Source organism: Hermetia illucens, chromosome 4 (assembly GCF_905115235.1).
Source record: "Hermetia illucens chromosome 4, iHerIll2.2.curated.20191125, whole genome shotgun sequence".
Classification (NCBI taxonomy): domain Eukaryota; kingdom Metazoa; phylum Arthropoda; class Insecta; order Diptera; family Stratiomyidae; genus Hermetia; species Hermetia illucens.
This window is the reverse complement of record NC_051852.1, coordinates 98,307,357-98,322,366: the sequence shown is the minus strand read 5'-3', so window position 1 is coordinate 98,322,366 and position 15,010 is coordinate 98,307,357. Positions and strand designations below refer to the sequence as shown.

The window sequence follows — 15,010 nt, the reverse complement described above, 5'->3', positions numbered from 1 at the left end:
TGCACTGCACGAAAAATCGAGAAGTTGACTCTCATGCAAGTTGGTCATTTCGCAGGCATACCAAAGACGACAAATGTTCCACATTCAGTCTCTCTTTCAAATAAACCATAATTATTGAAATTTTAATTGGGGCTAGTCTAATATTTTTATCGAGCCTGCTTATTGTTTATTGTATTGAGTTAGTGGATACGCCTTATGCCTCAGATTCATATCCTGGTTTAGCCCTTGTTTGTTTGTCATGCTACCACGAATTTCTCCTTTGCGTGATATAATAAATTATAGCCATAAAAATAGGGAAAGTAGGTTTCCCTTGCCCCCTTGCCCAAAACTAACTCAAGAAATTGTATGAACAAGTCAAGTGTATTCGTCGATAATGACTACAATCGATTAAGGACCTCGACCCTTCCCTGTAGGCTGTTGTAATGACTTCATGGGTTGTCTGTGATCATCATCTTTGGTCGAATTCGACCTAGAGAAGTTATACCAAAACCGAAAAAGCTGGCGAAATTGATGTTGCAGGTCAGCCAGCAAAATGTTGAAACCTCAATGTCCCATCGACATGCGTTTGATCGTCTTTTTGCTATCCGGGCTCGGGATTGTGGAAGTCATTTTGGACACTTTAGCCTCTCACGTGTTAATTTACAAAATTGCATTGTCTTCAAGACACGGGTGTCGCGATTGAAAAGAAAGATCCACAATGGATCGCATCCTCAGACCATGCTTCTTTAGCCTCAGACCTTCATGAAAAGCGGTCTATACGTACACTTGACTTCTTTCATACTTTAGGTTACATGTCTTTTCTCCCGAAGCAAGTGTTCCTAAGCCTTATTTTTCCACCCCATCTTGTAGAATAGAGTTTTCTATCCTTTCTTTGGTATCAGACCCTAAACACTTATCGTTTCCTGTGTTCGTCTTGAGACATAATGTCTCATAAGTAGTCTCTTCCAGAAGCCTCTGAATCTACGAGCCTTTACGGTTGCATACTGAAAGGAGAAGAGTACTTCTTTACTTTTGTATGGAATGGATATCTCTTCGTTTAAGGGGGTCATCCCGGGTGAAGGCCGTTTTTTGCCTTTTTTTTAGAAATTTTTTGTGAAGAACTGGATAAAGATACAAACATGAATTTTTCACCATAGATTGAACGATATTTTGAGCGCAGTAATTTTTCCACCCCGATCGCATAGTTGGTTATTGAAATACAGGACAATTAATACACCCAACAAAAGGTGTTTTCTGCTGCCACGCTAGAGGGCGCTGTGATTATCTTAAAGAAAAAAGTAGACGCCATTTTAACGTATGGACTTAACTACAGTCCGCAAACTAGGACTATTAAAAAATATAAAAAACTAAATTATTGGTGCCGTGCTAAACTTTTTTTTGAATTTTGGTGTTTTTTCACGGTTTGTTCAATGAATAAAAAAAAGTTACTGAACGAATCGCAATTATCCTAGTTTGCGGACCGTAAAAACATGTTCTGAATAAGTCCTGAAAATTTCAAAGAATTTCGTTAGATAGATTTTGGGTTATGGTGGCAGCCGATTTTCAACATGCGGTTTCAAGAAAAACGCGATTTTTAGCCATAAAACCTTAACTGACCATTAATCTGCTATACCTAATCCATAAGCCTTAGGTTTCTTGAAGAAACACATATACAGCCTTGGCTTCATTTTTCGCCCTTTTAGCGAAGTCATTCGAACGTCATTCGGATCGATAAATACGAGCTTTATTACGGCGATCGACATAAATCTGGCAAGTGACTTATCACGCGTTTAACTCAATAATTTCCGAACGACTCCGAATATCAAAAAATCACTTTACCCATATATTCTACACTATATCTAGATACAATTGATGCCAAAAAAAAATTCGATTCCGCGAATCTGACATATGGGATGACCCCCGTAATTTTGTGCGCCGGCCTCTTTCCTCCGCGCATAATGCGGACAAGTTTCGGGGTTGTGATGAAATTTTGCGAAAGTTTTACGTTGAAGTTAAAAAATTTAGGGAGAAGGGGAGTCCTCAAACTTTATTCGTTTTCTCTTCTCTTTTCAGGATTATGGTCAATTTTTCTGCCCCTGTACTTTTTTTTTTTGACTTAATTTTTTTGCTCTTTCCGCTAAATACTTTTCACGTTTTATTAATTTTGTCTTTTTCATCCGATTTCTTTGTTTCTTTTCGGGCATTGTTGCATCATATGAGCTCTAATTTTTAAGTTTTTGTAGTTGTTAAAATCGGTTTACTGCCTGACTGTCCGTTTGCCTGTCTGTTTGTCACACCCATTTCCTCAGAAATGGTTACTCCTATTGATGAGGAGGGGAGAAGGTGTAAATCATCATACTCGAAATTTTTGTTTAAATCCTACTATTTTTAACGAGGTTATAGTAGGTTAAAGTTGCCTTTTTTGCGTCAAATTACTACTCCACATGAGATAAAATGTGAGTACCACAACGAAATGAATAGAGGACATATACAGTGGACATTCACTACGAGCTATAACCCATCGCGTAGCCAAACATTCTTACATAAAAAATGAACATAACCTTCCATTCATTCAAGCTCCGAGCTCCCGGTTTTCGACTTGTTATATTCTTTGTTTACTCTTATTCACCTTCCATTTGCAATTTCGGATTGATTTATTTACGAATTGGTTCACTTTAAACAGCTTTCAGCTGCCCTTTGTCGTTAGTAACTTGGTATCTATAAAGCTGGGAAGATTAACCGTGAAAATCCGTCCGCAGCTAGCTGCCTTTGCGTACCTACTCTGTGATTCGTTGTATCCTCCGCTGAAGGAAGGACTAAGGGATCTGATAACCTATCCAGAAGAAAATGGCCTTATATATGGTTGCTATTTAGGCCTTGGTGGTGTATAGCGCGTCAACCACATCTTCGCACCATCGCCCGCGGTTTCCTGAAATACGCTTCAGTTCCCCTTCCATGGTTCCATGGCGCCTGGAGCGACCCAGCTGTCGTTTATCTTACGAGAAGAATGGATTCTGCTGTATAGCGTAGCCAGCAATGCAATTGTCTTCCCTCCTTAAAGACCTATCTTCTGTTACTTCCTCTCTTCACTTGGAATAATATTAGGCCAGCGTACTCCGGAGCTTTTGAATAAGAGTGCGGGTAGCTTCTCATGTACTACTCCCCTGTAGCAACACAGAAAGAGCAATAGCACAGAATAGTCTTGGCTTAATCTTGCTGGTAACATCTATCGACGCCTCCGATGCTCTGCTCGTTAAGGCAGATATAGGGAGAGTGACAACTTGTTAGCTTTCTTCAAATCGATGAAGAACAGGCGAAGCGAAGATCCAAATTCTCCGCACTATTCCACAGGGTATTGATGCGGTCAATATAGGAAGATCCGGAGCGAAACTCAGCCTACTCTCTTTATTGATGAAGCATTTGTGGTGTTCTTTAATGCGTTCCAGGATTATTTTAGCGGAGAGCACGCAAATACCTCCCCAATTGTCACACTCAAAAATCGGTTAGTTTCTTCGAATCTTAACCATCATCCCCTTCTTCCTCTCTCTGGAGAGGGTTTCAGATCCCCAAGATTTTCGTAAGAGTGGAAGTAGTAGAGGTGCAGCGATAAATTACACTGCGAGGAAACCGTCACGCCCAGCGGCTTACTTTACTCCTTTTGGGTGCATTGATGACCGAAATGATTTAATGATTTCTCTTCTGCCTGGAGAAGCAGCCTGTATTCGAATGTTGCGTTGAGCAGCCATTTCATCCAGATAATACGGTTAAGAACCATGGCGTTCAGTTGGTCGTCATCTTGGAGAATCATCGAAAGATTTGGGACCACATGTAAACTCTTTGATGATGCGTTATACACTTCTGAGATCATTGCGTTCGGCAGCATCTTTCGCTTATATGACTAGTGCAATAACAATTCCCCTTTTGATATTGCGCATAATACGTTGAACTTCTCCGGACTTCGCACAGAATCACAGTTCGAGTGCATCACGCCGTTCATCGACCTCGTTTCGATTCCGGTTTCGCAGCCAACCAGATCTTGTGACGCGTCTTAGGGACGTGGCCGACGATTTGTGTATTATTCGAGAAAAGAGCACACCCAATGCGCGTCGATATTCTTAGGCGGGCCGCTCAGGGTATCTGCCATCCAATCAAAAAAGCAACGGCTGGATGACACAAGGAGTCAATTCTGAACTGGGTGGGGGTTACAGAGAAGTTGGGGAGGCAAGACGCAAGTGAAGGTTAGTGATCATCAAATGGTGATTCATTTCGGGGCCGATGTCGGCGCAACTTTCCTAAATCAACTGGAAAATTGGTCAATCTGATTGCCCGTACGGTGTCGGCAAGTTGAAACCCAACTAACTTTATAGCTTTCTATAATGTGTGCTGGAACAATAATGAACATTAATGACGTAGCGGTGAAAACTTAACCTCCCGCCATTATTGTTACAGTCGCCAAGGCCGTGTTAAGTCATCACATGTTCAAGCAAGCTGTTGTTAGAACCGACCTTGGCATTCAGATCACCCATCATGGTCAGCGTCTCCTGAACTGTGTAAATACTCGTATAAAGCATTCTTCTCCACTATATCGGAAGTCTCTTTTGGTCTATAGCACTCCTCAATTGTGAGACTCCTTAACGTGGATCGGAATTTTGCAGTCAGGATCCTGTCAACAACGGGTTCTCGGGTGAAGGGAGCGCGGCTTGTGGTAGCGGTCAGAAACAACCCGACACCGGATTTACGTCTGCTACCACACGACTTTCTAGAGTACAAAAACACATTGCCGCAAGAGGGAGAGGAGTACTTTCTGAAGTCCTTAGAAGCTTAGGCCCAGAATGTCCAACTTATAACGTTGGGATTCCCGCTGAAGTTGGAGAAAGCGAAAGCGATATCGAGGAGCTTGTGCACATTCCAGAATAATCATAATCCGTTTTCGATGTCGAAAGGCCTTTGGCGTGAGATCAGTTCCTATCCAAGGCGTTGTTAACGTTTTGGTAGCGATAAGGTTTCAAAATTTGCAAGCTGTTAGGCCACAAATTTCTGTTCTTATCAAAAACGTTCTTTGCTTTGGTCGATTACAAAATAAAGCCTTATCCTCGGGTCTTGCAGTCTTGAAGTCTGAACTTTCATTGTTTGACGCCGCGTAAAGGTCTATTCATCCTATCCAACAAGTAGCGTGTCCAGCACTGAACGTGTATGATACAAAAGAATTCTTCCGTACAGTTACTATGATAATATTAATAGTTTGACATCTAGCAGTAGCCGTTCTGTATCCAGCACGCAGCGTGTGAGATATGTCATCGGTGGAGGCCAAGAAGACTACAAATCAAATAGAAGGACGCATTGCTCCGTACACATGAATTCTTGAGAGGTGCATTTTGATATAGTCTAGCCCTCAACGGAAGAATTACTCGCTTCTTGTAACGTTTTCGATTTTTTTTTGTAAGAATTCGGACGTGTGCTGCGCAGTGTCTGTGGGAATACGGAACGCCTGCTGTTGGTAAGTATGAATACTTTCATAGTAAATATGTATGTGGAAGAATTCTTTTATGTCTGATGCGTTAGGTGTTAGACACCCTAGCTCGTGGATAGAATGAATGGAGTTTACCGGGTGTAACTGATATTGATTCGATAGCCATAAAAATGAGTCAAAACTCATATTTTCCGCTGAGGGGGTATCTTTACTCTTTGCGGTGTGATCGCCCTCGTCGAATTTAATATTGTTTTGTTTCTTTTATTTTTTTTAGAATTTTTGTTGATGGCTGCAATGATCTTAATATTTGAACGCTGGTCAATACTTACAGAACATTTTTCGGCGAGAGAAGGCTAGTCAAAAGTAGAAAGGTTTTTTAGGTCTACTACTTCTTGGCTTATTACAGTGTTAAGATACTATACATAGTTACAAAAATGAAATAGTGCGCGGTTACTAAGTCATATGTTTTGTATAACTATATGTAGTTGCACTATGTAATAATATAAAGTTGAATCTGAGAGGACGTCCCAACAAATATTTTTTCGAAGCACATTTTACATTCTTTAGATGGTTTCATCTATGAAGTTTTTCACTTTAGATTAAGAAAAGAACTAGTTTTTTTTCCTTATTCTGTAAATTTTTTATTTTCTTTAGTATACAATTGTTTCGAGATCACGTGCCTCCTTCATCAATGCTAACACCTATTAGCTAAGTAATGAATTAATATTAGGTATTAGCACTGATGAAGAAGGCACGTGGTCTCGGAACAATTGTATGCTAAAGAAAGTAAAAATGAGGAAAAAAACTAGTTTCTTAATTTATAATCACTGTAAAAAATAAAAATGTGGACACACATTTCAGCTTTGTTCACTTTACTTGCATCTCTGTCTTAGATTTTAAAACTCCTGGTGAGAAGAGCGCAAAGGGAAAGTTGCCTTTCCACAAGAAACATAATGAGCGTCCACAATCTGGAGTATACGTGATAACGCCAACGGAATTCACGCTAACTTCCCCGGTTAACACATCCGAAGGTATTTATTGTATTATTATCTCTTATAATTGCGTGTCCTCAGTTTCTATTTTTGTTTTAAATAAATGAGAATTTCTAACCCTTCAGATAACCATAAAGTAGAAGAAGACAGCGAAGGCAGTGGCTCTAGCCCATTCAAACTACCTAGAGGCAACTTTATTTCGAAAGTTTGGTGGTGGTATTCTTGGCCTATTCGATTTATATTGGCTTGTGCTTGCCCAAATCCGAAAACCAACCGTCGTTTTTACATGGTAACCTTTTTCGTATGTATAGTATTTATTGCTCTCAATGCCTACTTTATTCTATGGATGCTAACGATTTTCGGTGAGTTAACCTCAATATATTATTATTTTGGAGGTATTGAAAGGATTTTTTTATTTGGTAATAGGTTCTTCTTTGGGAATACCGGCGGTTGTTTCGGGTCTCACTATATTGGCAGCTGGGTCGGCTACTCCGGAAGCATTCGCATGTGCTATTTCGTTGCGAAGAGGTGAATATTAGTAAATACATAATATTTATTCTTATCCTTGATTATCTTAGAAACGTGCTACCCCTAATACAATATTATAGAGCATTAAACGAAATTTTGATCATATATTAATCTGACGTATATGATCAAAATTTCGTTTGACAGACAGTTTGACAGTGTACTATATAAGAGCATATGTTATACTTTATGGAAAAACCTAGTGCAAGAGGAATTCGGGCGTTGACCTAAATTGGTCTACCGTAATGGGAGGAGGGTAAAGCTTCAATGTGGCAAGTATATCGAAACCGCTTCCAGTCCATTTCTTTTGGTGTTATACGGGAAATCCCATCTACTGCTCCAGGCAGATGATGTCACGTTATACAGGTGATCTCCAGGCAAGTGCAGTGAACGCCTCACGCAGCACGGTCTGAGACTGAATTTCTGAACACCGCTCTCAATGAGACAGACACTACTATTGTCAGTAGCACCGATTTGATAATTTGAATACCCGAAAATTGCTTCAAGCCCATTGCAACTTGGATGAAGGGGCGTTCCACAACTGGTGACCTTTCCGATTGATACATCGGAAGAATGCTTCAAATAAAAAATCTAAGCCAGTGTCGTATGCTAACTATGGCTCTGGGTACTGGCTTTCAAATACTATGAACAGCGCTACATGGTACTTTGGAACAGTGGCATATCTTATTCGAAATGAGAACTTGCACGATTGATATTGTATTGCACTGATTGTGGATAAATTGCAAGGGGGGCGACTTCGATGGTACGAAGAAGATGGTTTGGACAAAAGTTGAATTGACATAGAGTTCATCCGGTGTTTGATAAAATAGGGCTTTATTAAAATTCGGCTACTTTCTTGTTTTCTTTTACACTGGTAATCTTCTCCCTAATTAATCCTGCCCATGGATCGACCATAAGGTTACACACACAGCGGAGTTAGCTCAATTCAGCTAGATTTTTTTTTATATTAGCGGCTTTCTTTTACTCTCATTCACTTATTTCAGTTTACTTTCGATAGATCTGGTCGTAGAGCTGACCGCGTTCAAAACCTATTATTCGCCGCATCAGGTTTCCCATTGGCAGTTGCTTGGCAGTTAGTTATGCGTCTCCTTTTGCCTCTGTTTTACGACTGGAATAGCGAGGAGATAGACTTTTCGATATATGTATATGTTCTTCATTCATCTGATACGTTGTCAACGCTCACCACCTTCGTTATAAACAACCTATAGGTTATAAACAACCTATGTCGCGAAAATTCTACGTTCGGTATTGCTCACTTTGTTGCAAGCATACTGCAGGGGCTACTTAAAATTTAACTTTGCATCTACCATTACTACAAGATAGCTTATGGCTGCTTAGAGGCAATGATGCGATTCCTAATTCTAATTCGAGCGTAATTTCTCCTACGGAATTTTGTGATGAACACCGCTTCTGGTTTTTCAGCGAAAGTTTTCATAGCCTTCTAAACAAGCTGGAAACATATCGATTGATGATTGCTGTGTTGTCGTAACCCACCTCGGCATTGTTGGGTACATCATTATACATGATGTTCTATTATAGAGATCCCTGAAGAATAAGTCGTGGATCGCCTTCATGAACTTCTCCACGTTGTTCAAGTTTTTTCTGAAGCCAGCATATATTCTCGGGTGAGATCAGCAATTATGCAACAGTTTCCATCTTCGCCCTGCGCGCGGCAAATCTTCATTCAAACGGAACGTGCTCAACAGCCTCGCACTCTCCGCAATCATCTCCAGTACCGGTCAATATAGCGAGTCCTCCTGCCCAAAGTGATCAAAGTATGTAAGAAACCTCGGTGTCTGCTTAAGAATTGTATTTGACCGTTGCCAACTTCTCTATTATCCACTTTGAAACATCTGGGATAATTCTGTGGGTCCAGCGTCCCTTCTATGTAGATTCATCTCTTTCTCCACTTAAGAATAAATTTTATTTATATCAGTTGCTGATGATAGTTAAGGAATTTGCCAATTGTATATATTGCGTTATAAAGGTTCCGACTCTTACTCGCCAAGATATCAATGAAGGCCATTCCTGCTAACACGCATGCTGTGTGCATCGGTGTGGAACTCAAGTTTATTTCTTGTAAGTTTTTTCTAATGCCAAAGCTCAAATAGAAGCGGAACCTTAGTCTTGGGCAATGTAATTCAGACGTTTTTGTCGTTCGACCCTCAAGATGCAGCTGAAATTCTAGTTTCTGGTGAACCATTGCTTGGTAATTTTGATCTTTATGGAGGTTTCCTTTCCGAGACTAGCGGTTTCAACGTAGGATTTAATTTCCCAAATTACCTCATTTCTAAGGCTTTCCATTTCTTTTATGTATGTGCTATGATAGTCACTCCAATTTTTTCTGCATATCCAATGATGGTCATATCTAATTGTAACGGCAAAATAGAGTTGTCAGGTAGTATCGGGTAGTGGGAAATCAGGAGTAGCGACTATAGTCGCTCAGCTTCGCCGGATGCATTTTTCTCGTGTAGCATCATATTTGTTGGTACTACTCTTTCTAAGAACTGTTTAATTGGCCTGGCTTTAAGGAGATCATATTGCCAATATTTTTTTTTTGGTTCTCATAAACATGGATCAATCTATTCTAGACTAGCTGCTCAGATATTTTCGACATTAGATCTAAATCTCATATCGCCGGCGTTGCAAACTTTAGACAGTAATACTAGCTTATGCTGCTTCCGTGTAGTGGAAAATATATTCTGCGATGTACACGCCTCCGTTAAGGATGGAAATCACATTAAGAAATTTTTTTTAGCTTAGCTATCCTGGAATACGCTGCAGAAATTTCAAAGCGAAATTCGTGTTGTTTTAGATTTTATAGGCGTAGAACCAAAAGATTATCGGAGATAGGCTCAGGGTCCATTACTCAGGAGGTAGTCGCTTTATGTCTTCACGAAATCTTGTAGCGCAATGTAAATAATGTGTGCTAGCGAATTTGCATTTGTTGTAACTGCAGTTTGTCCACAATTAAAAGTAAAAAAATTCTGCAAATCCGAAAGGATATTTTTCAAACAACTTGTTTCCTAACGCGTTTTTCTTAAAATGAGGTTATTCTCATTTGCGGGAATTCTAGCTCAAAAAGTAATAACTCGATCGTTATGAAATTTGAAGCTATGATTCTTTATAAAATTGCCAAGAATATGAACCAAAATTTGGTATGATATTTTTGAAGTAAAAATGGAAAAAATGGTAAAAATTGAAATAAATAAATTGAACACCTGCAAATATTCCGCAATATTTTTCAAAACTCTAAGATTCACATACGACATAAATCATCTTAAATAAACAAAGATTGTCTATTATCGCATTGATAAATTGATCTAACGCAAAGCACATACGTAAATTAAAAACCGCTGGTAAACACGTACATACATATCAATTATATTGGTTACTACCCGCACATGTCTCCCTCCCTCTGTCTCCCCACTGTTGAGCAAATAATTAAAAAAAGCCAAAAAAGGAAAACTAAAATGTCCCCATGGACCCCACCTCTCATATAAGTTCAGTTTACATGATGATGACAGCATACACGTCTTAAGGTGCAGTAAATTTACGTGAAATGCGAAACTTTGACGTTCCATAACTTTGTTAATAATATCATAATTGGATTGCCTTCAAAATTATGTTTTATATTATCGCCTATGCTGCTGCAAAATTTTGAATTTCTGGGATGAACTTAAGGGGGTTTTCCGGCAAAAAACATGGTAATATACTATTATTAAATTTATTTGTGCAGATATCGGAAAGGGATCTATTTTGGCGCCTAGATTGCATAACTGTGATTTCTTCAGATTCTTCTGTTGGATAGGTTCTGAGCACGAGACCTGTTTCACTTTCACATTTTGAGCCCTATCTCCCTTATATTTTACCCAAAATCAATAAGTTTCGGAAAGTACTATTGAACCCCTTTCATTTGATACTCCACATGACCATATTCGATGAAAAAAAATACACTCTCTTTCGCATGTATGGGGAGCCCCCCTTCAAACTTAATACAAAATGGCGCCACTCACTGCATCTAAAAGGGCACACAGATCATATATTCTCACTAAATTTGCTTCTGTACGTATTGCTTGCGAGTTTCTTTCTGACCTCAGGAGTGGTGCTCAGAGGTGGTGACGAGGAAGATGGGGCGGCAACCCTATCGGCCAAACCAAAACCAAGTGGCCGAGGAGAACCTCCATAGTGGTGGCACCGGGAGACGCTGTAATCACTTTGGTTTGCCGGCCGTGATTCAGTAGGCGAATGCTCCAAAGGCCTAATTAGGGCGATCAGACCCGAGTCTGCACGGGGACTCATCTGAAGTGGCAAATTGGTCACGAAACCTTACCAGGGGTATACTGGTACCATGGGAACCGGGGAAGCCCCTGGACTCACATACTTCGGGTGAACTCCTGTTATATGTGAGGACAGCTCGGTTATTTGCGGTTGGCCCCCCTAGTGGGAGTTTCATGGTGGTTGTGGTTATGCTCAAGCGAGAAGAGACCTTCGGGCCTCGACGTGGTGTTGCGTATCAACACGGCTGCCGTACTCCATAGTTCGGTAGAAATTTAGGTAGTTCTTGCATCCACCAGTATGAATGCTAAGCCATGCACTTGGTATAGACTGGTACCGTTGTTGCTTGTCTCAGCGGGGCTCGGATTGTGGTGACAAAATTAATCCGTGTCTGAAGAGGACCGTAGGATTAAGTCTCACGACAGGTGCCTACGTAAAACACCATGGGCTTCACTGACCTCAGGAGTTCGCAGAGGTGGTACTAAACTGGACATTTGTTACTTCCGGATATTCGCGCTTGATGGCCTCTTCCTCTTCATTATTTTCTGTGAGGCAGTAAAATCTTGGATTTCCAAAAAGCACGTGGGCTCTAGACTAGAAACCAAAGTTTTCCCTCGCAGTAACCCCTTGATTGCTTTACAGAAGGTACTTTTATCTGTTGTCGTCGGGTCTAATTCGACGAGTACTCCCCACCCTTCGTTTTCCGAATGGAACACACTTCACTCCGCTATTTTTGGGCTTGATCCTATAACGGATATGAGGACTTCTGCAAAAGTTACCTTTTCTTTTGGCGCTCCAACTGCCGTGTCCGCCTTAATTTTAGTAGAGGTTTTTCTGATGACACGGCATTTGTCCCTTTTCGCCTTCTTTTTTTAGCCTTGGAGTGTACCAAAGTGTCGCTCTGCACCGGACTATCTGAGATCCGTTTGGCGCTTGTGCTTTTCTCAGCAGAGTGCGTAGTTGCTTTTGCTTTTTGCGCATGTTCTCTATTACAAAATTCGACACAAGAGCTACTCCAGCTCTAACAGCCCTTTTTCACTCTTTTGTTAATATTTTCTGGAGGAACTTCGCAGACCGTCTACGCTTTGCAACTGCTGCTCATTTATCCTCTTTTGCTTTCGCAAGAACAGTCGACTGCGCTCCCACTCGGCTTATATTCGAAGCTTAGTCTAGCTAGTCAGTTTTAGCAGTTTCTATTGTGCCTTTTTCCGCATCAGAAACACTTCGTGGTACTGTCTTGCCATCTCCGTGTTAGGTGCCGCATTACTTTGCAAGTTTTTTTATTTGCTTGCGCGTCATGCCGTTTCGTCGGGTGGTGCATCTTTCGGTGGGCGCTGCGACGAGTAATGCATTTTCGTGCTGCGTACAAATGCAGTCACCTCATTTTCCGGGGCGAGCTGAAATAGATAGGAACGGGTATATCCGCCGGGTAAAGCCCCCTAAATCGCTGAGGCCTGACCTACGCTCAGCTGATCCTGAAACTCACATTCGCATTAGCGTTCGCTCAGGGCAACGTGGCCTACTAATATCGGTTCGACGCATACTACCAGACCAGGGTCCCGAAGGGGCTAGCCTATTATATACAGAACAACTATCACCTTGGGAGAGCTAGGCTCACATCATTATTTCGGTTATTAGCAGTTATTTTTTTCACCACGGGCGTAGGACGCAGATATATTGCAAGCTAGGGGGTGAGGACGCCACTTCCCGTATCGTAAGCGACCTGTTAAGGATCCCTGACGGCCCCTGAGCTCTTTGGATGCAGTTAGTAGCTCGGTTTGCAAAGGAAATACATTCTGCGTAATTTTTAGCAAGAAAGGGAAGATCTACGACTGGGTGTATACAATTCTTTCTCTGACGAAAATCATATCCAATTGAACAAAAACTTATAATAAACTACACCGCCTTGCATTTTTTCATTACTTATCCCTTCGGCGGTGCACGCATTGATACGCTGACTTTGCTTCCTGCTTTTAAAATTAAGCTATAAAGCACATTCTCAAATTCCGGTATAATGAGGCTGACATCGACGCTGGAATATTTGTTTAGAATTAATTTTATTTGCGTAGGTACAAAGTTTTATGTGTGTTTAAATTTTTTGGGAGCTTCAACATTTTGTACGGTCTCCCTTACGACCTGTCGTTGGTATCCTTTTATTCTAGCGAAGATGAAAGTTTGATACTTAAATACCCAGGTCCTAATATTTTTTAGGTAACTCCGCAGGACATTTGCCAGTTCCAGCAGTACACATGTTATCCCGCCCTTGTTCTCCTTTATTTTGTAGGTTTTTGACATCCCTTTTGCACTGTAAAATGTAAAAAATAGCGTAACCTATATCACATTTAAGCCTCCAAAAATATCTGGTCTCGATATTAGCTCAAATAACGTTGAGAATTGTGCATTATTACATTTTAATATTTCTAATATAGCTGGAACCCCCTTTGTTTGTTCTTGAAGTAAATAATTTTGTTTTAATGTAGGCTGTAATAAAACTCAATATTGGAAAGTTCGCTGAAAATTCGACCATTATTAGCAAAATTAGAGTAGATAAGCATTTTCTCTTCTGCGTGAATTAACGGCATTCTAAAACATCATATATATGTTGATATGTCAGGATTTTACACATTAAAAACAGATACACTACGAATTACGTACAAAAAGTTTATTTGTTTTGTTTTTTCGCCTATGTAAATCCAGACAACTTTTGAAATTTCCACATTATCATAATATTGTAGGAACACCGCACATATTTGTCTACTCGACTTTCTAATCCATTTTCCTGCCGCAGTCCCACGATTTCTTAAATTTAAACATGCACTATAAAATTATGGCCAATGTAGTGTATCTTTATTTTTTTCAGGTGAAAGCGGTATCGGCATCTCAAATGCTTTGGGCGCTAATACTCTAGCAATCGTGTTCTCCCTTGGCATGCCATGGTTCATTAAAAGCATTATGAATATGCAGAAGGGGATACCCGTCATTTACATTAGCACTGACAGTATTGAATACGTTATTGGCATCCTCATCCTCTCAACGGTGACGCTTTTTGCAATTTTCGCTATTTCTGGATTTCGTCTACGAAGAACCACTGGACTTGCCCTTTTAGTTGCATATTTTGTGTACATTTCGCTGCAAGTGTTGATTGAAATGGATGTGATCTTCCCTTCGGATGAGGGATGCTAGCAATATGAGACGATTTAGTGGCAGTTACAGCAAATTATACTCATTCTTTATATTTAGTAGCGTTTAGATGCATTCACTATTTATTTTTATAATGTTTTACTTATTCACTACTCATGTTATATTTTTATGCTGCCGAATAAATTTTTAATTTTAGGGATTTTCTTATAAGAATAAAATTTGTCTTTTCTGAGCAAGTGTCCTTGACAAGTCAAATGATAAGCGTTTTGCAATAAAGATGAATTTGGTTAAGTTCTTTTTTTTATTGGTGAAGAAACAGTGAACATTTTGTAGCTCCCCTATTATTCCTTTCTCATTGAAATTTTTAATCTGGGCTCTCTCTCTTTAAGACTGGCGAAGAACTACAGTTTAAAAAATATGATAAATAGCACTTTCAACCATATTCTTATAAATAGAACGAGTTTTAAAAAACGAAATATGCTGCATTTTCGTTGAAACTTTTACTGGATATTTTCTACTTTGTAGGGAAAAACAAACTAATTATTTGAACTTACTTGGCGTGGTGCTGTACCGTTCCGTTCCCATGTTTTCCACCCAGTTTTTT

At 40.0% G+C, this 15,010-nt stretch overlaps 1 protein-coding gene across 1 annotated transcript in view; it reads left to right on the top strand.

The window, feature by feature from the left end:
- Positions 1-14,697, top strand: part of LOC119655837 (sodium/potassium/calcium exchanger 4-like) — a 28,309-nt gene extending 13,612 nt beyond the window's left edge. The window contains exons 5-8 of the mRNA XM_038061943.1: positions 6,343-6,480; positions 6,567-6,803; positions 6,868-6,969; positions 14,126-14,697. Coding sequence (XP_037917871.1) covers positions 6,343-6,480; positions 6,567-6,803; positions 6,868-6,969; positions 14,126-14,448 — 800 coding nt within the window. The 3' untranslated portion in view covers positions 14,449-14,697. The remainder of the gene's footprint in view (positions 1-6,342; positions 6,481-6,566; positions 6,804-6,867; positions 6,970-14,125) is intronic.
- Positions 14,698-15,010: the final 313 nt, after the last annotated feature.